Genomic DNA, 27,133 nt, shown 5'->3' with positions numbered 1-27,133 from the left:
TTTGTATTCTGCCAGTTAACATCCATCACGCCTCTTGAGATGCCGCAACGGCGTCGGTATACAGGACAGGAATATTGGGTGACAATGAGAAACTATTTTTATTTCGGATCTATTCGTTTGCGTTTTCGGTTAAGCGCGAAGCGACCGGCCGTGAATACAAGAGTGGTCAGCGCGAAATGCACTCCAATTATGCGACAAGCCGTGACCATACGCGCAAGCCTCTACAACAATAATAATCATTATCTGCACATTTTCACGCTCCCTGATAGGCAAAATGCTTCACCAACACCTCTCGGCTCATGCCTCTGTACTGCGCGAGCACAACCTACTCCGTGCGTGCAAGCTTAACCTCGTGTCGCTCCATCAATTCTCAAAAATCACAACAAAGAAGGCGTTAATATTATTAGAAGATAAACTCCGAGTGTACAGTTTAGTCAGAAAGCACAGGGATTGCCAAGAGCAGCACAAGGTTAAATAAAATGCTACCTAAAGGCCTTTTCTTTCCCCATCACTACCTTTTTGTTTTCTCTTTTTTATTTTTTTGCGCGTGTGGCAGCTTAAAGAGCGGAAGTACGTAATCAGAGTGAAGAAATCAGGGACCCCGTCAATGGGCGCTAAAAGAGAGTCGTCTCCTGGGGAAGATGAAACGCGGAGGCATGTAAAGACAACGTAAAAGTTCGAGGCGTTAATAGGCCGCCGCAATAGCTGGCAAGCACGGCAGGGGATGGCAAACGACGAAAACGCAGCTCGACAACCCGCTATATCGGTGGGGGGTCGAAACATATGAATTAGAATTAACCGTGCGCGCTCAGGCGGCCGGGGGAACACCGCGGTGTGGCAGAGAATGGCCCGTCATAAAAGAAATGGGCCGCCGCGTTCGCACTCTGCCGTCAAAGTGAGCCTCTATAGAAACTATGGGGCCGAGTTCAATTCTCGCCAGTGTCGTTTCGGGGGGTTACATCAAAGGTCCTATATATACACTTCCTAGATTCCACAGCCTCGCAGACATGGGAAAGTGGGGAGCCAATCTTATCTCAGTAACGACCTCGTCTCCTCGCGGGAGCAATTTGCGAGCGCGTTGATAAGCAGCGCGCCAGTAATACGCTTCTGTCGCGCCACCGATATGACCTCGCGGCACGCCCGACGAATGCGTGCACCATCGAGTTGAGAACCTCCGTCGAAAACCTCCGCCAAGCAATCACTCCTGACATTGGCCCCCTCCCCCCTTCCGCTACCACAAAGTGGAGAGATCGACTTGAAATTTTCTCCGCCCGCAAGGTGCCACAATAGACGAGTATTCGAGGGAATGGACTAGCGGGAGTTCGCGAGCAGTATATACGTGAACCCTAGACGATATCTACACGGTGCTACAATTAACGTGCGAGGACACTGCAGCATGGCTATGAGTACGATTATATGCAGTCCATGTTGGTTTACTGCGGTTCGGTATAGCGATGCGGTCAAATATATGCCGTGAAGCGCTGTGTCAAACCGCAATGAACATCTGTACTGCGGCGAAACCGATCGGAATTAAGGTTGAAGAACACAACTACAATCACTGCTTCGGTGCACACGCTTCACGTGGTCGTAATGTAAGTAAATGACCTCTTAGAAGAAAGTGGAGGCGTTCAGCTAGCGTTTAAAAAAAAAAAAGAGAGAAGCAAGGCTTCCATTTTACAGCGATGACAGCTCCAACGTTACTATTTTTCACACTTCGTCAATATCAGGAGCAACGCTGCGGCTGCGTTATCACTGGGATCAGCCTGCCGTGAATACAGCATTATAAAAAGCGGCATGTATATAGAATCGAGCGGACGGCATGGCTATAAAAAAAAACCCGGCCGAATATTAGATTCACTAATAAATGACGTGGTTCATCTCAGGGCAATCAGCGAGAACACGAAAATCACGCATGTGCAAATAAAGTCCAGCAGTGCACATTTGCGCTTTAAGCATTGATTCGGAAAATTTATGGAAGTATACTTTATCATGTCATACCTTCTTTATGTCATATTCGGCCAAATTTTCGAGATCCGGTGACCAGCACACAGAGGTATCGCCAGCACATTGTTACATTAATGTATTACGAACTATTTCATGAAAACAAAAAAAAAAAAAACGTGAAGTATTCCGCTCCAACTTATAGGATGGACATGCGCGTAAAAGGAGATGAGGCGCTATCAGACGAGTTCAATAGCCTCGCTTCACACACACGTTTTCAACATCTTGAGAACATGCGATCGAAGGTTCAGACGGTCAAGTCGTCACCAATAAGCCCTAACGTACTGCTGATTCATCAGCAATAGGAGTTTCTCAGATAATAGCGAAAACAACCCATGCCCTCTCAGCATAGGGGATTGACTGATAAATACAAGAAGCACGGACGCCATAGTTTCATGCAGACTCATCGAAGGAACTTGGCGCGCATGGCCAAGCCCTTCTTATTCCTTTGGAAACACCCGACACGATTCCATAGAGCCTTACCTAAACCATTCGCGGGAGAAAAGCAAGAAATGAGAAGATCCCGCGGTGCCTTACAAGTGGCCTGAGGGGCGGCAAGAGTCAAAGGGCAATTCCCAGAGCAGGGAAAGCTCACTCCGTAGAGGCCGGTGAAAGAATAGATACATGCACAGAGGAAGAGGCAGCGACCGGCAGCACTTACTCGTTGTCTTCACCGGCCTAATCCGTCCTCCCCGCTGCGTACTGCCTAATCACATGCGGCAGCGGCGGCTTCGAGCCGAAGCCACGGCGTAGGAGGCTTGCGTTACAACGCCGCCGTTACAGGCTGTCTCGCTAATACTGTGCAGCTATTTGACAGTTGCAGCTCCCATCAGCAGCGAGGGGATCGATCGAAGTACTTGCAATTACAATACATTTTCGCAAGGCGCCATAAGCGTTGCAGTCTACATCCACCTTTTAATAATGGCAAATAGACTGTGTGTGAATGTCACATCAACCATCGAGAAAAAAATTGCGGCCGATCTAACGCTCTCTGATCCGCACAACGCTACGATGCCCTCTAACCCGCTTTCGCTAACAAGGTACGATATCCGCGATTTTGAAGCTTTTTCTTACTAAACTTGTTTGGTTAGAAAACGCTTTTGGTTATAACTCTAGCTAGGTTATAACCGAAAATCCAGTGGAAACCTAAACTGAAGTGAGAGACCGAAAGTAGAAACCGGAAGTTATCACAAGACCGGAAGTGCGCACCCGGAACACACTTGTGCTAGGCGGCAGCAGAAACAACACATCAAAAAAAAAAAAAAAAAGAACAAGAGAGGTTCGCAAAGAAGGTCTTCGCTTCAACAGCTGAAAACCACGTTTACACACGCATTGGTAAGCGTCCAAACACTCCTCGTAGCATACCACCACGCTGTACTGATATTTCTGGACTTCAGCAAAAGAAAGAAGGGTGTACGCCACTTCGCGTACAGTGTGTGCGAGCCTGGGGAACGTCACGAAACGTTTATCGCGCCTTTACCGGAGGGAGGCCCCCTTTCCTCGCGCACCCGGTCTCCCGCGGGGATCCTTTAATCCGGCAGTAAAGCGACTCGCCCCGCAAGAAAACCCAACCGCAACAGCGGTATCCCCTCTCACCCCCCCCCCCCCCCCCCCCATACACGTACACACACACATCGAGCGGCTACAGCAACGGACAACGCACGCTGCGGCCAACACGGGGCCCTGGCCACCTCCCAAAATGAGGGGTATCACTCAAGAAAGCCCCGGGGTTCGCACCTCCTCGCACTCCTCCCCGAAGGGCCCTCGTGCGCGCCGACGTGGAACGCCAGACGTTAACGACCCCCGCCGTGCGACTCACGCCGCCGCGCAGCCAGCTCGATGGTGAATGCTTCTCCTCGTTGCTCGCTTCCTCGGCAGGAAGACAGCTTTACAGGGGCTGTTAAGCCATTCGAGGTTAAAGGGACACTAAGGAGCAAAACGACTTTTCTCGCATTAGTAAAGTAGTCTTCCACGATACCAAAAACACCACGCTTGCTGCGAGAATACACTTAATAAGCGAAAAAACGCGCAAAAAGAAAATACAGGTGGCGACGCCACCTTGGAATTCCCGCACCATTTGCCATGACGTCACATATTTTTGACGGCGCCTGCTTGGGCCTACGTAGTTCCTAATCGGTTAAATCGAAGTACATTGTCCTCTGAAGCGGTCAGAGACTTGACATAACGAGTTTGTGGAAATTTCGTCGAGCCAGTGGCGCCAAAATACGTTAAATGCTCTTTGAAATCTTTTACGTCACGAATTACAAAGTTCGGCGCGAAACTTAAAAATGAAACTTTGAAATAGGTTTTCTCCTCTAATAATAAACCTATGGTGGTGAAATAAACTACACAAGAGTTCTCCGAGCACACTTTATCAATAAAAACCAATTCACTGTTTCTCTTTAGTGTCCCTTTCAACTTAAGGCAAACCTGAGCGGGAACGTTGAGATGCGCGTAGTTGAGGCGTTAAAAACTGTATTCACACACATCTCCGTACTATAGAAGAAATTACCATTACGGCTCGCTATAGGCAGCAGGGTTATTTAAAATGAACATTTTCTTTGGGGTCCGAACAAATAGTTATGTTCGTGTGCATCCGAAAAGTAGGCTGTATACTATATACGCTACGTTTAGACAACAAACGCAATAGAGCATCACGAAACAGAAGAGAACTTCTGAAGGCTAGCGTGCTGGGAATAGTGGTTAAGCTGCGTGAGGACGATGTTTAACTCAGTAAACTATCAGCGTACCTTCCCACGAAAGAGAAAGGCAATAAAACAACACGAGAGTTAACAGATATGTAAACCATTGCCATAAAACAGCGTAACAAAAAGGAAATAAAGAAAAATGACGCTGGAAAATTTCTGATCCGGTTGTTTAGTCGCCTTGTGCTCCACCAAACGAAGCAATAGCGATGAGTGCTTACCTTACGTTGTTATCGTTCAATTTACAAAGGCGAATGTTGACATAAAAAACGCACATAAAGAGCCTCATTGCAGAGTAGCCCGTAAATTAGAAAATACGACTTCGCTGCCAAAGACAAGAGCCACACCGTTTGCACGCGGTCGACGTTCGCTAGACCATCTCACGAAAAGTAGATCGCTCCACCCCAAGCTAGCTACATAATCTATCCACGCACAGGGTAGAAACAAGCGCAAGGTGCGTATGCTTCATCAGACAAGCGGGAGTAATTCTACGCGCAGCTCCCGTCTTTCTGTCGTTGTACAAACCACGCTTGCTAAACAAACAGGAAACCACGGAAAAACAAAACGAAACGAGGAGATGCCAATGTACACCACAGCGTACGCAATGATTCATGTATATTTAGGGCCCACCGCGCTAGCGGGCGGGCGCGTCCCGGAAGGAGGCTGGGTTCGTCCGCTGTACCGCAGCCAGAGGTGCCCTACCCGTCGTCCCTAAACCTAGCGCGCGCAAGATTCACGACCTGTCCCGGTGGAAAATTGAACAACGGGTCCCCGCGCGCGCGTCCGGCGCCTGCGTCTTCGCGCGTACACGCCGCAGAAGTGCATGGCACGCCGCGCTGGGTCCGGACGAGCAAACAATTTAGACGGCAGAGACGTCGCGGCAACCATATAATCTTCCAGCGAGGCAGCGACAAAGACGACGGGGGCCTCATCCGAGTGCGTCTTGCTCGCCATCTCAGTTGGGGGAAAAGTAGGGCAGCCCAGAGGGCTGTCACGTCATACATCTCACTTTAAGGTAAACTGCGAGGTCCCAGAAGAGACGGCGATGGAGAGGAGGGTATGAAAGGGAAGCAGTAAGAGTGGGGACGAGGAAAGTAGGAAGAAAACAAAACGCATGTACATGTATACAAGCACGCTAGCTTGCTAGCGAAGGCGAATATACATGACCAGGCTCTCGTCGGCGCCAGCCACTGTAAATATTTATTAGGCCCACCACACGCAGGCCCTCGCATCTCGAGGGACTGGCCTATTTGCCGTAAGCCACCGCGTGCGTCTGCGTGCGGCGAGATATCCATGAGAACGAAGACCACCGGCAACATTCTTACTTTATCAGCCAAGCGAGCCCGTCGACGTCTCACTCGCTCAGAGACCCCGGGAATACGAACGAACGAACGACTGAGCGAGAATGCGCACAGAATCATATAGGCGGGCGGCCTACCGACAGGCAGACAGTCCGCCCGGTGTGTAAGGTTTGGGGGGAGGGGGGGGGGGGGGGTTGAAGACGCGATCACGTGATCTCAAATTCATGGCGCCTGGCGAATGGAGACTCGCGCGCCGAGTTTGGCGGAAAGGCGGCGGCAGGAACGCATTGCAACGCAACGCTTGTAGCTAACGCCAAGCGCCGCAGCTTGCTTACTTATTTAAAGACCCTCAACGCCCCCCCCCCCCCCTTTTCCCTCCGAGCAGGGCTTCAAACGCTGCCTGGAAAGAAGACTGGAGACGACGAATGGGGGGGTCATAACACGGAGCTCGCTCCTCCTGGTGCTCCTGGAACCAGAACTCTCCCGAAACCCCTTGCCCCGAGGGATGGTCCGTGGTAGTAGGAAAACAGCTGCGCATCGTTACACGAAAATACATAATACACACATTACACTACATGGCAAGGCAGAACTCCGAGCGACGTGTTGCCCAGTCGTACATATATGATGCGCCAAAATTTGTAGCACTTATGCACCGCTGCGTTTTAAAACGATCCTAGACTCGACACTCTAGAGCCGCACTTTAGAGAATTGATGGTAACGTCGCCTGTCGACCGAAGAATACGGTACGTTTTTTCAGTAATTGTTGAGGAGTGTCGATGACGCAGGATGTCCAGTTATGCAGAGCTGCAGCACTGCCCGAGGTGGGAGCGTTCAGTTGAACGCTTTAGACTGTGGGCCAGAGCGCCTGGTGTACGCGGCGATGAATGCACACGCTAAGGAAGAACTGTGGCCCTGGAACATCCACGCTAATGTTTTTGCACGAGAAGATTCCTTGAAGTACGTATTATTCAATCTTGAGAACACGCAGAAGAGCTACGGAGCCTGCTTCCAACTCTAGGGAAGTACAGGGGTTGGGCGGCGGTATCGTGCAAATCGGTTGCTTGAGCCAGACTATAACGCGCTTAAACCAGGAAGCCCTTGTGTACACAAGTGGCGCCTCTAAGACAAATCTGCGCATAATAAAACAGGTCACTCATCACTTCCTTTCTCCGGAGGAAGTGATGACGAGGAACTAGAACTTGAGCCGCTGAAGTGCCTCCAGACTCACTCGCTTCCCTGCCCCGCTCCCGTCCCTGCAGTCTTTCATCTGTCTATCAGTAGATGTTGGAGATTAGAACGATGCGTATGACAAAGATAAATAAGACGCACACAATCCGCCTTCGTGTTGGGATTACATAATCACGAAAGAGAAGATAAGGAAAAAGCGATTTACTTCGCGCGTGCTCAAATGTGCAAATTTGCAAAAGAAACAAGAAAGAGAATGCTATCATCCCCATAGTGAGGCGACATGTTTGGGAACTGAGTTGTTGCGGAAAAAAAATCAAGAGAAAGCTTCCGTTTCCGAGAAAAAAAAAAGAAGAAAAAATGAACCATAAGTAAGCCCAAGACCATTTCTGCAGAAAACTATTTCTTCAAACACGATGCGCTGGCCTGTGTACACTTTACAAGTGTACACACACTAGTCACATCTGTTCCTTCCCTTTTCTTGCGAAGAAATAGGAAAAAAAGGGAGACCACGGGAAGAAAAAAATGAGGCCGATTATCTCCAGGAAACGGAGCGTTCATCTGAGGGCCATTGCGAAAAGCTGAATTGAATTCAGCGACCTCGATTCGCTCCAGAGAAAACGGCATCTTCTTCGACGGCCTCACCGCAAGTGTGTGACCACTTGGAAAACAAAAACAAAGAAATGTTTTAAAAGAAGGATCAGAGATCGTTCTACCCTCCGCACCGTTTTTAGTAGGAAGTACCTCGGCGGCAGTGTGATCTTCACACTCCCAATCTAGAGAGTAATTGTTTCCTCGACTTTTCTTTTTTTTTTTCTCCAAGTAATGCCTCCTCATCATTTCCCTATTTCTTCTGTTTGTTTAGCTGAGCCACACGCTTCCATCGCCTAAAGAGCAAAAAAAAAAAAAAAAGATAGAGCAGAAGCCCAGCCTGCCAACTACACGATGACTGCCATTAGCGCAGCGAAATGTCCTTTTGATGGCCTTTTCGCGGTAACTGCGCCAACGTTCTGAATAGACCGCCAACACCAGGCCCACCGCCTTCTCATCATCAACACTGTGCGGGTTGAAGTCTATATGTGACAAAGTGCCATTAAAAGTTCCAATAGTCGGCAAAGACGAAAAAAACAAAAACAGAAAAAAAAACCAAAAGAAAGGGCAACAGTACACGTAATGCATCGGCACACTCATGAAGAATACAGGACCGCCTAAAGTGACCAGCACTTCAACGTCACCTACTAGGAAAGCCAACAGCAGATTCATTAACGCGTAGCACTCGTAGGCGTTATGGTGTTTGGATGAACTCATTGGAACAAACACGAAATGAAGAAAAAGGAAAAAAAAAAAGAAATGGGCGAGCAAGACGTTATAAAACTCGCACCGCACGAGGCACTCAAAAAAATAATTGAGCTTGGCGCGCGTGAGATTCAGCACTTTTTCTGAATCGGAAAAGAAAGTATACTTGCGCTCTCCACTGCCACGTTCACATGCAGGAAGGACGCTTTCCTAAGCGCGCCACGCGAGATATATTCATGCGCGTAGCTCTCTTAAGTGGCCATTCGCCTAATGGCACCGTATGTTGCGCTGTCACCAAACGCACGCCCCCTAACGCGAGCCTCATTTTACGAGCGCGCCTTAATTTACTGGCGTCCACCACCGCGATGCTTTGGCTACGCCTTCTTTTTCTCGTTTACGGCCGCCGCCATGTTCCATAAAAAGTGAGCCCCAGCTGCGAGAGTGCAAGCGAAAACATTCATACTAGCGGCGGCCGCACGAACTAAGTGGTTGTTCACTTAACGGCGACGTCGCGCGAAACGTCTCCCTATGCTCCCTCCCTTTCCTTCCCGCTCAAGCGCGCGCGACGGCTATGAATTCGTCAGCAGGCAACCACGTCGCCAGCGGCGATGCACCACGGACGCGACCCGTGACGCGAGCCCGTCCATTATTGATGGTGGCGGCGACCGCTAGGAGCCTGCGACGAGCGTCAGTCAGTCGTCATGCGCGAGGGCGAGGAGGACAGAAGGGGAGAGAGTGAGTGCCTGCGCGGTCTGCCATTTCCCGACGTCTATCCCCCACCGTGTCATAAGCGGGTGAACTGCATCACACAAACTCCGCCAGGAGAAGTAGAGACGAAGATCCGCTGCAAGGGCTATGAATTGCTGATGGTCGAGGAACTTCTCCAACGTGCCTGGCCGTATACGAGAACTTGCCCGCGGCCAACTCGTAGGCCGCGCACAAAGTTTGTGACAAAGCAAAGACGATGCGTAGTGCTAATCGCTACAGCTTGCGGTCTTATCATGAGGAAGACCTGTTATGACTGTATATATACACTGGTAACGATCGCGTCTCCTCTCGGTCGAACGGTTTGACGCGTTCGCGCCAAGATGCCGGGAATGAGCCGCCCACGTGTAGACTGAACGACCACGAGACGACCGGAAATGATCGAAAGCTACTCCGACTGAGTAATAATACATTCTATAAGTTAGTGCGTAAGGTACGCTTACCTGTCCGAACACACACATTGTACAAGGAATCAAGGCTTCTGACGCTTCGGCAACTGCTGACCATTATTATACGAGGTAACACGCTAGAAATGAGTCCAGTCAGCACTGAGCTATAGAGATAGGTTCCTTCCTTCATAGCAGGTCTTTTTTTGTTATCGCGTTCTCTTGTACTCTCGATTTTCAAAAACATTAATGACAACGAGGTAGAAAAGAAAGATTTAAAAAGCAAGGTAAAACCACAAAGACAGAGTAGCGAGCGAGCAACACACGTGCCCAGGAACATTCGTGTACAGGCTCTCGTTTTAAGTGCGATCGTTTGAACACGCTTCGCCTGAAAGTATAGACAGTTTCAAGATTGCGATAGCAGAAGCACGTGGTGTACCCCAAGAAACTTCCGGTCACCTCATTTATTATTTTGCAACAGCGAAGCGTAAAGCGTTTTTTAAAGATTTGTCAGAGTAAGGAATTCTTTTTCCAGTTTCACATAAAAGAAAGGCGCTTATAGTTAAAGACTAACTCTTTTAGTGTTGTGCGTAGCTTAGAAGAATATTTAATTCAAATATTTTGCTAGACACAAGGAGAAAAGTGTTGAAACTCTACGGGCTACTCGCCAAGGCTTATGTTCCCTGCCAATCCTGCTAGCCTACGCCAGCGCAGGAAACCGGAAGCGGTCCAGGGCCTGTGTTAGTAAACAGTGAAACCCTCTATACAACCTTCACGCCACGAAGTTCTCGCCCAAGCCTTGTTCGACACCACGGTGAAACTTTCTCGCAAGAAAACAAAGAAAGGGTATCTGCCCCAGTAAATTCCGGCATGCCTTATCGCGGACGGCGGGAGAAACGACAGGAACCGAACACACGCACGCAGGCAAAACGCACCCGCACAGTCTCGCTATCGCTAGAAAGAAATTGAGGGCAACAAATTCGCGCTCGACCGCGTTCCGACGAAACCGAAGCCCGTGTGTAAGGGAGGGGCCGCGCGGGCTCGTTCGTCCGTCCGTCCGCCCAGACAGCCAGCCCAGCGAACCGGGCCAAGGGGGACTCATAGGAAACATTCCTGGGGTGACTTGTACGAGTCCCGTAGGAGAGGGACGGCGGGCTATGTGTATCCAATATGTGCCCAGCTATTCCTCTTACTTCTTATATCTTTCTTTTGCCTCCTTGGCCTGGCGTGTATATACCGTTAAAGCGCGCGGAACAGGGCACCGAGACAAAAAGCGAGCGAGCGTATTTCGTATTCAACACCGCGGTCCTTGAGCAGCGTTCTGTTCTCCCAGGCATCGCGCGCCACTCGCAAAAAGAGCGCCCTTCCTTTTCTGTCTGCACGATTCGCTTCCTGGTACGTCTCTTTGTTTCTCGCTTTCTTTTGTTTCTTGCCAAGCAACCCTTTGTTCGCTGTCCCGTCAGAGGGCAGCCAGCTTCTCCGCAAACTCCAGTTTCCTTTCACGCGTTTGTGTTCTTTCCAGAGGTATTCTCCCTCGGATCCGCGACTCCCTTTACTTCTGTCTGTCCCGCATTGCCAGCGGAGAGATAAGTGAAAGCGTGAGAGATAAAAGAACAGAAGAGGCAAAAGAGCGAACAGCAAAGGTAGATTTCCCGCCCATCGTCTTAACCGCTCTCTGTTTATCTCTCTTTTCGTCGAAAGCTATCGAAGCTTTCGACGCACTTTCATCCGCCGCATCGTGCGCGTGCGCAGTGCCCGGCAAAGAATGCCAGGCGTGCGAACGCCACCACGCACTACAGTGTGCTCCTTCCTCCTCATACACCGCTTCCTTAACTCGGCATCTCCTCAATATTTCGGGCTCACGTGCGCGGGCTCTCGCCGGCTTCTTCGATATCTAAATTGCGGCAAGAGAGGCCGGAAGGACTGTCGCCTCGGGCAAGCCCTCCCTTTCACCGCCGGTACAGGCCAGCTCTCATTCCTTCCCGAACGGTAGACGTGTGTGTCGAGGAGGAACGGAGGGGGGGTCAAATAATGCCTTCTTCCGTTTTCCGCGGCCAATCCGCTTCGTTTCTTCGTTTCCCGGGGGCTTCCTATCGGACGGAGTCCCTGGCTACCCCGACGACAACGAGAATGCGGCCGGAGTGTTCCAGTCGATGTCGTGAGGCCAGGTCGTCAGCTCTCGTGGCTGGCCAGAACGCTACTAATGCGCAGCGCTGCTGCCGCTTTCGGCCATAGAGTGGGGGGGGGGGGGGGGGGGGACAAAACAAAAGTGCAGTTCGCGAGTGCAACGAAGCTCACGCTAGACTGGCTGGCCGGCGGTAAACAGGAAATGCCACGTAGAGAGACTGCGCGGTGGAGGCCTCGAATAGTTTGAACCCTGTCTCACGAACCGAAGGAGTTAGACAAACTAGAGCAGCGCACTAGTTAGACACACTAGTACTCGTATACTTGTTTCTTATTACCAAGTTCTTTCTCTTGCTTTTTCTTTCGCCTAGTCATTTCTAAAGTCTACCATGCAACGGATGCGAGCCCTTTAGGTAGCGTGCTGACACGAATGTACGCCTGCAGAGCAAAGGAAATTCCGTCCGCAGATTGACGCAGTCAGCTTTGTCGACAAAGACCGTGCGCTTCGTATCTGTTTTAAACAAAACAGAGCAAAACGGGTACTTCAAATGATCAACAGTGGCCGTACAGGTGATGTCTCTGTAGACCATGTTTGTAGAAACGTTAGCCCGAGAGACATCTTTCGCTCTAACATATTTGTACCGTATAGTATGTATATGGATGTGCCTTTTGATATGCTCGAACATGACCATGAGAGTCATACATAAAAAACGCCAGGCCTGCGCGGAAAGTGCAGCACAGGCACAGCGAAAGCCGGAATAGCGGCATTTCTAGAGCCCGCTGTGAACTCTCTTGGGGCTACTAATACAAGTATACTAACAAGGTACCCATTAGGCCATTAATCATAATTTTTGTTAAGTTCGTTTTTTTTTTTTCTTATTTCGCGCGATATCGGCTACTGACACCGGCGGTGGCGGACAACTAGGGCGCCAAAAACGACCGTTGTTGTGACCTCATAACAGCTTTCACTGTAAAACACGCACTGCTTCTTGTCTTCGCCAAGACTGACTGCCTTACCGAACTTTAAATTCGCTGTGGAGGACTAGCGTAATTAGGTGTGAGGCGTCCAAACCACTTGAACTGTTGTGTTCAGCTACCCGTCTTTCCCCCCATTAAATAGGCAGCTTTTGTATTAGGCGGCAAAAAGAAATATTTGGAATGACCATGTTTGCCAATACTGCGAGGGGATATATCCAGTGAAAGTTCCTAAATTACGACAGCACTTCTTAATCAGTTCTTTCTTCATTGGTTTATTTAAGACAATATTAAAATTGTCCTAGAGGACAAGGCCAAAGGCAAACATTGCCTGACTGGGCTGTGCCACCCATAGAGCAGCAGTAGAACCAGAACGACCTTTAGTTCTGTGACAAAAAAAAAAAGACAACAAAAACAAAGCCATCACTCACCGTTTTATGAAATCGTCGAAGTGAAACTCTTGTTCCCTGTCCGAGTTGTACTGTTCTTCCTCCTCCTCCTCTTCATTTGCTAACAATAAAAAAAAATACGAAATAATTGGTCGCCGCGTCCTTCAAGATTTTTCCATGTTAGAAGGTATTGTGTTTCAATGTATCACTTTAGTACACACACACCTCACACTTCGGCCATCTCTTATCAGATTTTCGTTGTTTCGGGCAAGCAAAGCAAGGCAAACATTTTATTTTTTATTGCGATAGCAATTATATGGACACTCTCGGCGGATTTCCGTCGCCGTTATGTCCCGGATATGTATATGTATATATAAATAAAAGCCACAAATAAAAATAATTCAGAAGAAAGAATTCCGAGGCGCTCGACTGGGGTTTCGAGCCAGCGACCCCTCGCTTCGCAGCTCGCTGCCTCAGGCAATTACGCCATGCCTCTTTTTTTTTCTTTTTTTTTTCTTTATAGCAGGGCTTCAGTTTTCAACAGTGAAAAGAAAGTACATGCTGTCTACAATTGTTTCCCACAGGGTACCTCGCATGGAATCACTGTTGCATATGAAACAATTACGCCATGCCTCATTCGTTCTCCAGGATACTAACGGCAGAATAAAAACGCACGCGGCGTTGGGTGAAACGCACGGGACGCCACACGTGGCCAAATTAAAGTTATACGAGACGCGGACTATGCTGCATCGTCGCCCGCGCTGTGTTTGCATCGTATCGCTGGCGACACACTCCGCTAGTTTTTCATTTTGGGGTTGTAGCACCACGCCACTCGTGGCCAGTCGGCCAGGGAAAAAATTTGCAGTGGCTTAGCTCGGCTATGCCAGGATATACGTAGCGTTAGCAAAGCTTCAGCTGATTATTCTTAGCTTTCCAGATTGTCTGGGATTATTAGCCTTCTTCTGTTCATTCCTCATACGCTGAACCGCTAATTGCCAGGCAACTACTTCGGGATCCGTTGAGATAAGCTTCTCGGCTCTTCTGCGCCGTTGAGCAGCATTTGCGCTCTTCTTCTCGATGGCGTTACCCACCTGCAAACGCCAGTCAGAGGCGCTATCAAGCGGCTCCAGCGCAGTGACAGACGGCGACTGCACAGCGAAGGCGAATAGCTGCGCGCACGCCGGCGCCAGTGTGTCTGCCATGGCTACGACGCCACTCCTCTCGAATGCGCAGACTAGCAGCAGCGAGTCGCGCGCGGCGGTGGCGGAGTCTGAGCGCGCGCCGGCGCCAGGGTGTATGCTGCGGCTACGACGCTACTCCTCCCGAACGCGCAGACCAGCAGCGGCGAGCCGCGCGCGGCGGTGGCGGAGAGCGCGTGAGATGCCGCCTCCGGTGAGCCAGCTGTGTGGCATCACTGATCCTCGCGCATGCGCAGCACGGCTCATGAGGACCTACGCGAAATCCGCTCCGGCTAGGCAAGTGTAGCTAACGCTACAAAAGAAGAGCGCCCCGTGGCTCGTGGTGGCATGAGCTAATGGGAACGTTTTGGCTCTTATAGACCTATGGCACAGGAGGGAAGAAACGAGACGGCTGAAACAGAATCACAGCATACATGTTACACCGCCACCAGAATCCTGAGGATAAAATTACAGCGCAAACGCACAACACACCCACGAAAAAAGGAAGCGTATGACACAAGCGCCGACTAACAACTGCATTATTCTTTCATACGCCAATGCATATATAAGACCGAAGCAAAGTTACCACACATGTGCACACCAAACCAAAACGTGTAACAAGGATGATAGTGTATTAGATACGCGAAGACATGAAATCATATTCAGATGTGTGCAAGGACAAAGAAGTCAGAAGGACACAGAACTGCGTTTGCGCTGTAACATTAGCTTCAGGAATATGTACCAACTAGAGCCAAATGAAGTTTTATTTTAGTAAACAGAATCGACGCCCGCAGGGAACGCGAGCCGTGGCTTCATGTGCCACTGCCAAGCCAACGCCACATAGAAAATTATAGACGGCGCTGGCGAAGCGCCGTCTTTCTAGCTGTCTTTATAGCAAAACGGCGCGTCGTCTGCTACAGCACTTCCGGTTCTAGGAACCGTCAAGGCACAGCTCGTTGCTGCTTCAAGTTGTGTGCGGTTCAGTGTAATCGGGGAGGACGCAAGATAACTGGTAACAACCGCGTCGCAGAAAGTACGCGTTTTCTCCCCGATTACACTGAACGGCACACACCTTGAAACAGCGAAGAGCTAGGCATCGAACCGGAAGACGTCATCTGGTGGTGGTGGTGGTGGTGGTGTGCGGCGTGACCACCCTTACTGCGCATGCGCAAACCCCCCCCCCCCGCACCTCATCTCCCCCTTTTCCCTCTCCACTACCCTTTCTCCCTCCCACTCCTCTTCCTTTCCCCCTCCCCTGCCCTCACCACTTCCCCTTACCCGCTCTCCGCTTTGCCTCTCCACTCTCCCTCTATCCTCTGAAACGCGCGCTCGACATGCCGAAACACTGCTTCGCATCGCCTCGTGGTCCCCTTTAGCGGGAGATGGTGTGATTTTTTTCTTCTCTTGAGGTCGCGCGCTCTGCGGTGTTATTTGCCGCCCAAAGGTAGACGCTGCAGGGTCTTGGAACAACGCGAGCGCAAGAGTCCAAGAGTGGCTTGCGTTCTGCGCATGCGTCCTAGCAGCTCGCAAATTTCTTGGGTCACTAATTGTAAACTGTCTAGCGTTTCGAGGGAGTTGGGATGCGCCTTCGACTTGTTCTTTGGCATACAAGGCGTGGTCGACCGTGCACACGCGATTATTTCTTGAGGGGCAGTTTCGTACGTCTTGTGCTTTCACCGCAAAGTTTGCGAAAGGACTGATCTGCTAGCTAGAAAGGCCAAAGTAGGGGTTACTCGAAGTAACAACTGTGACAGTTCGCGCTCGTCCTATGTATACCTGCGCGTTCTTTTCGTGCATCCATTGTGTTTGAGCAGCGCGCAGCAAGTTTCTCGTTGCTTACCGTTCTTACTGTGACACTCCTTCTTGCTATCGCATTCATTGCTTCGCCCTTGAGGCGAAACTGTAGCTTTCTTATATTACCGCGTCCCTGCAACTCTGTGTAGAAAACGTCAGGAAGCAGCAGGAAGGTTTTCTTTTACTGGTACTTTTAGGTCCCGAGTGCGCCAAGGCTTTCCGTTTATGCGATAGCTTCACACTGACGTGTGCTATTCACAAGTGCTGTCAAATGTGCGTTCTATGAAAACACCACTGAATGTGAAAAAATTGTTCGTTGTTTTCTATCTCTCTTTTCCAGTGGGTTCAACGGTAAGAAAAACCAAATAATAGTAAGCGCCTACCTCAACATCACATACGTGAATGTAGTTGCAAAGGCACTAGAATGAAAATAAAATAAAGCACTACTTGGAGACATTAACTGTGCTTTCTGTTCCTTTTTACAGATTCTACTCACTCCAAGTATACGATCCCTGGACGCGAGCCGCATTCTACGGTAAGAGTTCAAAAAAAAAAAGAAGTGTGTGTGTGTGTGTGTGTGTGTGTAAGCGTGGCAGCACGAAGGCTATCATCTTCAAATATCGTCAGGAGCTTTTCCATCACGTCCTTAAGAAACCGTCAAAAAGAGAAAAAAAAAAGGGTAACAACTGCAAAACACCCGCCACCGATTAAATCCGATAAGTAAGCCAAGAACTTCCTCACACTAGGCACCGTTAACAGAAAACGAAGACGCACCGGTAATTGAGGAGAAACCGGATTGAAGCGCCTCATTTTCGTCGCAATTATTTTCCAACATAAAAACGGACGAAGCTAAACGAGCAGCGAAAGGCGCGCGGATCAGGCTATCATAACGGAAAACACCGTCGCTGCCTAATTAATCTTCGCCGGCGCAAAAATAACGATAACGCAATCAACAGTGAGCGACCGAGAAGATAGCGCGAAAGCTATACACACTGAAAGAATATATAAGAAATAATTGAAGAAAACTGCAAGGCCCAGAAAGCACTCTGGAAGCATGAGAGTGAAGAAATCTTCCGCGACGGGCACCGATCCCGGCGCAATAAACTTTTTCCAATAACGCCTTCCCTATCTTTCTCTCTCTCCCCTATTCGCTATATCCTTGCACACCTCATTACATCGAAGGCGCATGCCTTATGAAACTTTTTATTAACTATTTTCATCTATTTACTTTCTTGTTGCTTGTATTCTTCTATATAACAGACGAGCGCGAGCGCTAATTAACTGACCCTGTTTCAGTAGAAGCGATAGAAGACGGAAACAAAGGAAAAACAAAAAATAGCGGGACAAATAGTGGAAAGGCTAAAACGGCGTGCACTTTAAAGGAAGGCAAAGTGTAGCGTCAGAGCCAATTTACTGCCTCATTATACAGCTATATAAGCGCCAGGCAAAATGCCAAGGCATGCGCGATTGAAGCGCTCGAAGAAGGAAGACATGAGAATAAAAAATGGCGTGTGCCTGTAGAGAAAAGAAAGAATGCCTCGCCGGATTTTTCATTTACTTATTTTTCTTACGCCGCTATTCCAGCGCATTACTCCCGTAAGATTGTGCAACCTGGGTGTTCGCCGCAGGGCCTCGCTTCCAGCGCGTGAGCAGCTGCAAACTGTGTTGTATGAGCTGTAACAGCGTCCGTGTTATACTGTAATTTCCCCGTTCCAGCCATCGAACTGCGTGAGCCCCGCGATACTTCGTCATTAACTTCAACGACAAACTTGGTCTATATTGCTATTCTGGATTCTATTTAAATGGACAATGTCGTCGCTATAATTGTGCAATTACGAAATTCTCCAGCCAGCACTTCACCACGCCCCTCATCCCCCCCCCCCTCCCCCTATACACACACCACCAACACCATAGGCTCAATCTATATATTATCGATGTTCCAGAGAATACATTTGAATGCACGCGCAGTCAACCATCAATCTGAAATGCCGGTGAGCAAATCCCGCGCAGAAAACGACTATAAAGTGGCAGTAAGATTCCACGCTCGTGAGGAAGCCGACAGCATAGTTCATTTTACATTACGCCGACATCCCACTCGCACCCATAGTCTACATGAAAGAAGCGTACACAATCACGTTACATTAACCATCTCGACTGTTTGCCGCCCTGTGGGAAAAACGAATCCGCGGGCATACACAGATGCACACGGAAGTGCTAAAAGGATCTCGCCAAACGCACTGTTATACGATAATCGGGAAACGTAACAAACGGAAGCTGAAATGTGGTGCAAAACACTGCAGATGACGGGGAGGAGAATAGGGCTTCATTCATCTCCTTCATTCAACTTCATTCATCTCCTCACAGCAAGGCTGTGCAAAGCGCTGTCGTCTTCTCGGCTTCCCGCACGTACTGTCGGCGGCGCCCGCTAGGTGGCTTTCAGTGGCGCCTCTATAGGCGGTGCACAAGGCGTATAGCCATGAGAGCAAAGAAAGATACGCGAGAAGAAGAGTCAAAAAGTGTGCGCAGTCATCGGCAGCAGCGATGCGCACTGAGAAACAGGGCGACGGCGTCGCGGAGACGGGATATAATGGGTTCGCCGGCCGTGAACGCAAGGTGTACCCTTTCCACGTGAATAAGGAAGAACGGGCGGGAGCATCGTTAAAAGCTCGTTACGGGCAGCGGGCGGAAAAGGCGCGGAACAAAAGGCGGCGGCTTAACCCCGCCCCGCGTTTAGGACTGAATGCGACGAAATGCGGAAGAGACGGCGGGCGCCTAGAGTGCGGGGGCACCGGCTGAGGATGTCTCGGAGAGACAGACTCGGGAAACGTACCGGCACGAGCTGTAGTGATAGAACGAGGACTGGAGACCGAAAGCACAAGATATTGTATACAGTGCAATACGACTTACTCGAAAAAAGAACTATTTGTTCTCGCATTAACGAGATACATAGTATAAAGTCGCGAGACCTTTTTTTTTTTTACCCCTCCCCCCTTTCATCTCCGGTGCTTTCTATGCTCTTTGAAAAGAATAAAAGGTCCGTTTCTTTTTAGGGAGCCACCTCGTTATTGTGGGACTAGGACGGAGTTCCGCGATAATCTCTTTCCGATGGGGAATCTTCTTTTGTCCCTCCCGTAAAATACGGGACGAGGAAAAGAGACGCCTTTGACAGTGAACTGGAGTGGGGACGATACATACACTTTCCAAACGTTCGTCGCGAGGAAGATCGCGGCGGTTTCTCCCTAACGGGGAGCGATTTTCTGGCAAGTGGTGTGGCGTATGTGAGAAAAAAAAAAGAAGAAAAGGTTTCGGAAAGTCGCATTGTAATATGGCGCCTGCAATAATCCTGTAACTGGGTGTTCACATAAAACAGATTTCCCAGCTAAACTGTTGTCATATTAAACATATTCTCACACAAGTATATGCGAGAAAAACGTGCGGAGCGTTGACGAGAAAGAGCGCCGCAAGTGGGAAAAAAATTAAAGAATTGTCACATTGTCCGTTTCTTCACCGCTTGTTAGAAACATATTACACAATGCTGTATCAATGTCAAGTAGGGGCTTCAAGTTAAAGGGCCGGTAAAAACCTCTGAAAATGCAAAGAACGAGCGCGTTATTCTCTCCTGGCGTTGCGCGTTTTTTGGCACGATTCGTGACGCCAGCAGTCTGTTCACGTGACGTCATGCGGAAATAAGCTCTCGGTTGGTCCATACGCGAAGGATATTGGTTGTGAATGGTCTCCTAACACGGTTTGCCATGAAGTCGTACGCCTGTTCTGCTTTGTAGTCCCGCATGACTATCGTGCGCAACCAATTTCACTTCGTTTTGTGAGTTTTCGACTGCACAAGCGGAGATAACAGCGTGTAGCCGAAATAGCAAAATCCTGAAGAAAGAAAGAAAGAAAGAAAGAAAGAAAGAAAGAAAGAAAGAAAGAAAGAAAGAAAGAAAGAAAGAAAGAAAGAAGAAGAAAGAAGAAGAAAGAAAGAAAGAAGAATAAGAAAAGAGAAAGAAAGAAAGAAAGAAAGAAAGAAAGAAAGAAAGAAAGAAAGAAAGAAAGAAAGAAAGAAAGCTGGCACCGAGAAACAGCTAGATTCAACACAACAGCGCTAAGAAACAGATCGATAAACCAATATTTTTTTTTTTTTTCATTTCCAATGACCTTCCTATGCGAGGCTAAAAAGATGGCCTTGACGGAGCACTGCAAAAACAGGGGTACACGATTCCAGCGACGGCGGCGTGTCGCCGCGCGACGGAAGTTGCGGCAGACCGAGGAAGAAGGAAGGGGTAAGCCAGAGGAAGCGGAAGCAGTGACCGATGGCGATCTCGAAGCGCGATCGATGAGCCTATACCGGCGCATGGGAAGCTGCCGAAGACCGGAACGGTGGCTAGCGCGCACACGTGGCTTCCGCGGATTTGTAATCGATGTCCCCCTTCATGAGGCGGGCTACTCTCGCACAAATTTATTCCATCGACTAACCTTAACTGTGATACTAAAGCACTAACGTCCACGCATATAAAACCGCATAACGTCAATAAACGCGTGCCCAAGATACGGCGGCCGCCGCAGACCAGACTCTGTAGAAAAAAGTGGAAGCTTGTTAGGGCGATCTGCTTAATTCATGGCAAAAAAGATTGATTGATTGATTGATTGATTGATTGATTGATTGATTGATTGATTGATTGATTGATTGAGGAAGGTTACGGCCTGTTAAAAAAGGCGGCCGATGCCATGAAAAAGTGAGCATCACGCAAAAGGACGAGAAATTGAGAAACACGTGACACACTGCGATCTGTGCCGCTCGGTGTTTTCTTCTTCCACGTTGTGTTAATTAGTCAATCCGAATTTATTGTTTCCTTCGTAAACAAAACCCAGTCGGCTCACATCATTCTGGCAAGTCGGGCTACAAGATATTTGTCCCATGTGACAACTGCGGGCCCCAGCTCACTTGCGAAAGAGAAACAACCTCAGATGTGATAGCTCTTACTAATTTGTTGTTTCTGCGTCAGGTTGATGTGGTAATTGCTACAATGGCTGAGAAAGCTACCTGCAAAGGAACCTAACCCATATAATATGATAATAAATTAACGCTACTAGACCGGGTCCTGAGGTGCGAAGTTATTTCACCGATATAAAAAAAAATAGTGACAGACAAGCACACCGTGACGCACTCACTGCCCTATTTCCGCCTTTCTCCTAAGGCCAACACACTTGCGGCTAAGATAAAGTGAAAACATCTCCCAGAGAGAGAGAGAGAGATGAAAAAAGGAAGGCCGGGAGGCTAACCAGATATTAGCATCTGGTTTGCTGACCAGCACTGGGGTGGGGAAATAAGGGCAAGAAAGAGGGTCTAGAGAGAGGGGGGGGAGAGGTGTGTCCTTATACGTTAGGGGACACAGTCGCCTTGACTATATTTCAGCACAGGAGCGGTGTGCCCAGGAGTGCGTTCACGTCGTCTATAAAGGTTTCCATGAAAGAGAGGGAGGACTTCCGTTCTGGACTGCTGCACGGAAGTACAAAAGCAGACGTCGCTGCTTCGGGAATGCATTTTTGAGGGCCACGCAAAATTACAGCAGCCCAGAGTAAAATACGGTGGCACCCAAAGAGTCTTCATTGGAGAGGTACATACATCCGGCCCCAATATCGCTGCGACGCGAAAGCTTCTTTCTTCTAAACTTGCAAGGGTCACCGCATGGGCTGGTCCCGGTAACTTGTGCGCTTGGCGCCGCTCACTGCTGGCAAGTTATGCCACCCTAAACTATAGGCAGGTCTATGAATTCGCCAAATTCCAAAGCAAAGGCGAGTCCCATCGCCTCTAATGATTTATTACACCTAGCAGGGGGCCGCACAGAGATTATTAAGACGACTACGACTGCACGCGACCATACCGATAAAATATGCCCACTGATGAGAATGAAGTGTCTCCGCCGAGACTGCAGCACTGGACGGTGCGATTGAATGCTTCCGGCAATTGCAGGAAACTTGTTTGGAAGTTCACGCGCAGCTGCAATGCGACACTTGCTGATTCATGACCCCGAAGCGCAAACAGGCCTGCCCACCTTTCCGTAAACATTACGAAATCGATCGGGAGTTCTGATTCGCGGTGCCGACGGCAGTGTAAAAGTAAAGAGCTACAGAAATTCCAGTCGGCGGTGGAGTTTATTAAAACGCTTCAGCGATCCCTCGCCGCCACCACAAAACTCAGCAAAGGTGAAAATAAAAAAGAAAGCGGTGCGCAGGGGGACAGGAAACAAATGACGACGGCCCGCAAATTGCGGCTTTCTTTTTTAAACAAGAAACAAAGAGTTCGGAAAATAATTGCGTCACCGGCAACGGCGTCGGTGTAGCCTGGCGCGAGGCTGTGGCGACAAATGCCCGTAGAAAAGGTACCATGTTGCTTGAAAACGCAGAGGATAAATAGGACTATACAAGAACGAAAAAGCTAGCGCATTGTATACGAGCTGCGGCCCTTGTCTTGTCGCTCTCCCTTACTGCGCATGACCGGAAATAAACCCGAATAACAACAACGCACAACAAAGGAAAACGAATAGGCGGTAAAGATCGAGAGGAGCAGTGCCACATCTGCTACGCAATGGCTGCGGCGGCTGCGGCGCAGGCAATAATCAAGTTTGGCGGTGAGGCGGGCACACCGCGCTAATAAACGAAGCTCGGAATGCGAGAGCCACCCGCTCTCTCTCTCTCCGCTTCTTCACATCTGCAACGGCGTGGCGCGGTATGGCGGAAAAACGAGAACCCAGGAGGACGCGTGGTTCCTGCTGGCCGCATCGGGAAGGGGGAGAGACGCCGCGAGCGTAGCGACGGGAAATGAAGGGACAAAGAAGCACCGGAAGGATGCGGAGACGTTCGGCGAAGCGTGGCAGTTGCGTCCCCAACATTGCTCTGTCGTTTCCTCCCGAGGGCGCGGCGGCAAATTGCAGTGACCCCATAGGATGAACAACCCGCAGTGAACGTGGCTTTTCTATCTCTCTTTCTCCTTCTTTCTTTCTTCTTTTTTTATAAGACAGTGTCTTTCTAGGACTCGACATCAGGTAGTGTACCTATATATGCCCCTTCCGCACACATTCTGCAATGGTGTGTACTGTTGACGATAATAGATCACTGAATTCAACTACCGTATATACTCGCGAACCATACCAGCAGTGGCTACTATCCGCTAACATTGGCTCTGTATTCGCTAACGTCGCCTAGTGGTAATGAGTGTTGCCTAATCCAGGTTGACTGGATTATGCAATTTGAATTACATTACAACCTGAAACACTTGCCACAACATTTACAACCTGGAACACAACAATTTGGAACACCAGCCTACACTAGCCTATTACAATCTGGAACACTAGCCAACAAAGCTAGTGTTTGTTGGCATCTGCAAAGGTTGGCGACACGATCTTATAACGGCAACGTCGTGTTCAGACCCTATGATCACCCTCCGAGTTCACGGCAACGATAGCCACATTCTGATCAGATGCGTCCTCTGCCGCGTCGACATAGACCACATACTGAGAGAGTTGGAATCTCCTTGCCCTTTCCTCCCTCCTTTGCTCACAGTGTTCGGGATGCATGTTTTTGAATAGAGCTCTCTTGTCTTTTTTTTTTCTCCCGGTTTATCTTTACCAGCAAACTTTGCTGATTCTCGGTGTAACCGCTGCCTTCATGTTGCTCAACTACATCGCTTCAGCCTGCAGTCTACATCACCTCAAACCCCGCCCCGCTTACCGCAACCATAAAAAAAAAGAAACTGAGAGCTTCACAACATCGCGAAAGACTGCGCTTAGTCAATCTCTGGTGTTAAGAAAAATTGCAGTAGGTTAGCTACATTATTTGCAAACGCTATGCATATACTGGCATCAACAATATGTGTGACAGAATACTAGTTATAAATAAACCAGGATTGATCAGCGGTACGTCGAGATAGTATTAATTGTAATATCACGCATGTCCTTCTTTTCCTCCCGTGTCTGAAGCTACAAAACAAGAAAATCCCGCCCCACCGTTAATCAAGAGTTCACAAGACACGATTTCACTTAGGGATAAACACGGATAAGAAAACCGAAGATAAAAGAAAAAAAGATTCGAGGTGAGCAAAAAAAAAAGAAAAGGAGTTTGGAGGGCAAACACATACGACAAGTCGCGGGAATTTAATTTGAGCCGCCAGCATCGAGTAATGAATGAAGCCCCGCGACACGCGCGCGCCAGCCAGCACAAAACGCTCGCTCGAGGAGTTCTGTGCTTATCGCGAGCATTGCACTGAAGTTGAGCTAACACTCTTCAAAAATGAGCCTGGAAACAAACCCGGGAAAGGTACAGCAGAGAGAGAAATAAAATGAAAAGGAGAAAGGGAGAATGGTGAAAGACAAGTTTCTAGACGATCTTTTTTTTTTTTTTTTACGCGAAGGAAAAAGAAATCGATATTAAAGGAGCACGAAGGTACGCACGTGGGTAATATAAAGGTAAGACGAGCAAGGCATTAAAGAAAAAAGGAATACACAGCGCAAGGGAAAGTAACAGAGAGAAACACTTTGTTCGCTGGCGTGTGAATCATGTTTCACGCTAAGAACTCGCGAATTATCTTCTGAGACGGAGGAGGAGTGTAAAACAGAAGAAAGAACGAAGGAGCCAAGTCAGGCATGCAAATACTCGTTCCGAGCCTTACAGGGAAGCTTACGACAGGGCGCCCGTCGTGTTTTAATCTCAGAGAGGGAAACTGGCGGGGTCAACATTTTGTGGCAAACAAGACGTCACCGTTTCTTTGCTAAGCCTCACAGATAACTCGTTCTCGCATGCGTTGTACATTCCTGCAGACGATGAGCACACTTCCTTTTATGTATAACGAGTCCCATTAAACGGTCCCTGCCGGCGGCAAGTTATCTTTTCGTCCGCTTTACTTTCTTCACACTTTATCTTAATTACAAGGAATAACATCCCCTATACTTTCTTTGGCATTGTTGTCTGTTAGTTCTTATTAATATTGCGTCTAACTAAGAAACGAGCCCTTGAAAGTCATCGTCAGTCCCATTTAAGCTAAACACCCAAAATATTACATCAGCTCCCAACCAACTACACGGGCTCATGCACCCAACCGACGCGTTTCGTTTAAAACTCACTCTTACGCAAACGGCGGCCGCTTCGCGAACTCCCACTACCAAATGTGCCCCAGTGCATTTCACTCAGCGACGCCGCCTCGACCGAACTAAGCCTCGCGGTGCACACGACTTAAGTTGCCGAGAATACACGAAGAAGCCGGCGGCGGCTGTACTGTGAATTTTTCATGCAGCCACTTACGTCAACGCATCCATTATTCAAGACAAAAGAAAGCCGCGCCGCCCCCACACGGGCGCTTTGTACAGCGCCATCCGAGAAAAAAAGCGGCAAGAAAATGGATACACCGCTTTGACACGTGGATCCCGTACTCTACGTTATATTAAGCTCCACGCTAAAGAAGAGACTTGCGTTGAGAAAAACGGTTCTTCCTGCAAGTTAGACTACAGTTCTCAACGTGGAAGACACGGGACACCAAAATTTCTCCTTGGCAGCAAGGAGGGACCTCCTTAAAGGGGTAGTGACACCTTTTTTCGAAGGCGATTTTACTCTGCCATACAAATTTCTGTATGCAGAGACGGCTCTGAGCAAGTGTGAAGCTTAGCAAATGCTGATAAGACATTTTATTTTGATATTAAAGTCAATTTTTCCATGGTGCACCTACTGACATCGACATTAGCTTGACGTCAGGCTACAGTACAAATTCTAGTGACTTCGCGCAGCATTATGGCTAGTTGTGATGACGTTAGGTACCAAAACTTCCAAGATGGCCGCTTGTGCGTCATCAAAACTTCCAAAACGGCCGCTTGTGCGTCACCAACGGAGCCACGGTGCGCAGCGGCCGTGGAAACGTCACTATATATTGTGCGAGCACGTGACGAGAAGCTCATACCGCGTTGTGACGTCAGGGTACAGTAGGAACCGAAACTAGCTTTTAAAAGCATACTGTAATTACTTTTTCAGGGCGCACTCGCGCTTAGCACTACCTTTTCTAGGTTACTTAGGGCTTGACCTTTCATTTGAAGCAAAAAAACAACTGAAAACATTCGTGTCAGTACCCCTTTAACGCTTAACAAGGCGGAATTAGGCGGAGGGTACGGAGGAAGATCGCCCGCCAGCGCCCAAGGGAACGCGTCCAGAAGGGATAGCCTGCGCCTTGCTGCGACGGTGGCGCGTTGCGGAACAGTGTGGATGGTAAATTACATATACGCGGCCGCACGCCAAAGTGATCAGGCGAGAAAGAAGAACAGCTGTCCAATGAGAGAGGGAGCGGACAGAGCTTCGGCACGCCGAACGAAACAGAAAAAAAAAGTGGTGTAAGACAGGCTTCATGAGGGGCGACGGGTTTTAACGCAATTCCTGTGCATACCGTTCACGAAGTGAACGAGCCGGACATCGCGCGCGGCATCTGGAGCTCCCGAGTTCTGATGTGCAGCGAAGAGGAGAAAAACTATTCAGAAGCAAAACACGGTCCCCGAAGTTTGAGCGAACACAAAGCCTCGTAAGTGACGCTGAGAAACAAACAAAATGGGGTAGAAGAAAGCAAAGAAGTGGCGGCGCGCTTAAGTTTAACGAGTTCGCGTCCCGTGGGAACAGGGAGACAGGGGCGGCGGCGAACGGCAGAAGCGTGCGCGCGAATCGACGTCGACGTACGCCGAGAGGACGGAAGCCGATGAAAGGAAGCGCAGTAACGAGCTCTGGAACGCGGCGCCTGTTATTCCCAACGCAATCTGCAGCGTTATATACGGGCGCGACACCGCACGACATTCGACGAGAGCGACGGGGACGTTTATAAGACGGCGGAGGAGAAAGCGTGGAAGAGCGAAAGGCGAAACGGTCGTGTCGGTTGTGTTTACACAGGCTGCGTTTCCACGAAGGCATTATTTTCGTCGTAATGCTGCAAGGCGAGATAGAGTCGAACAATTAGGCTTTCCACTACAGCTGTACTTCTTCACCGTCAGAAGAGGGAAAAGAGAGACAGTC

At 49.1% G+C, this 27,133-nt stretch overlaps 1 protein-coding gene and 1 long non-coding RNA gene across 6 annotated transcripts in view; one reads left to right on the top strand and one right to left on the bottom strand.

The window, feature by feature from the left end:
- Nucleotides 1–27,133, bottom strand: part of LOC119393729 (protein timeless homolog) — a 528,180-nt gene that overhangs the window by 348,092 nt on the left and 152,955 nt on the right. For all 5 annotated transcript variants that reach the window (XM_049416331.1, XM_049416330.1, XM_049416329.1 and 2 more), the window contains exon 16: nucleotides 13,170–13,248. In XM_049416331.1, the coding sequence (XP_049272288.1) occupies nucleotides 13,170–13,248 (79 nt within the window). The remainder of the gene's footprint in view (nucleotides 1–13,169; nucleotides 13,249–27,133) is intronic.
- LOC119393730 (uncharacterized) overlaps nucleotides 1–27,133 on the top strand; it is a 157,022-nt gene that overhangs the window by 49,656 nt on the left and 80,233 nt on the right. Inside the window, exon 2 of the long non-coding RNA XR_005183981.2 lies at nucleotides 16,585–16,634. This is a non-coding gene — a long non-coding RNA (uncharacterized LOC119393730). The remainder of the gene's footprint in view (nucleotides 1–16,584; nucleotides 16,635–27,133) is intronic.

This window comes from Rhipicephalus sanguineus, chromosome 5, assembly GCF_013339695.2.
Source record: "Rhipicephalus sanguineus isolate Rsan-2018 chromosome 5, BIME_Rsan_1.4, whole genome shotgun sequence".
Taxonomy (NCBI): domain Eukaryota; kingdom Metazoa; phylum Arthropoda; class Arachnida; order Ixodida; family Ixodidae; genus Rhipicephalus; species Rhipicephalus sanguineus.
Note: the sequence above shows the minus strand (reverse complement) of the source record. Positions and strands in the feature narration are given on the sequence as shown.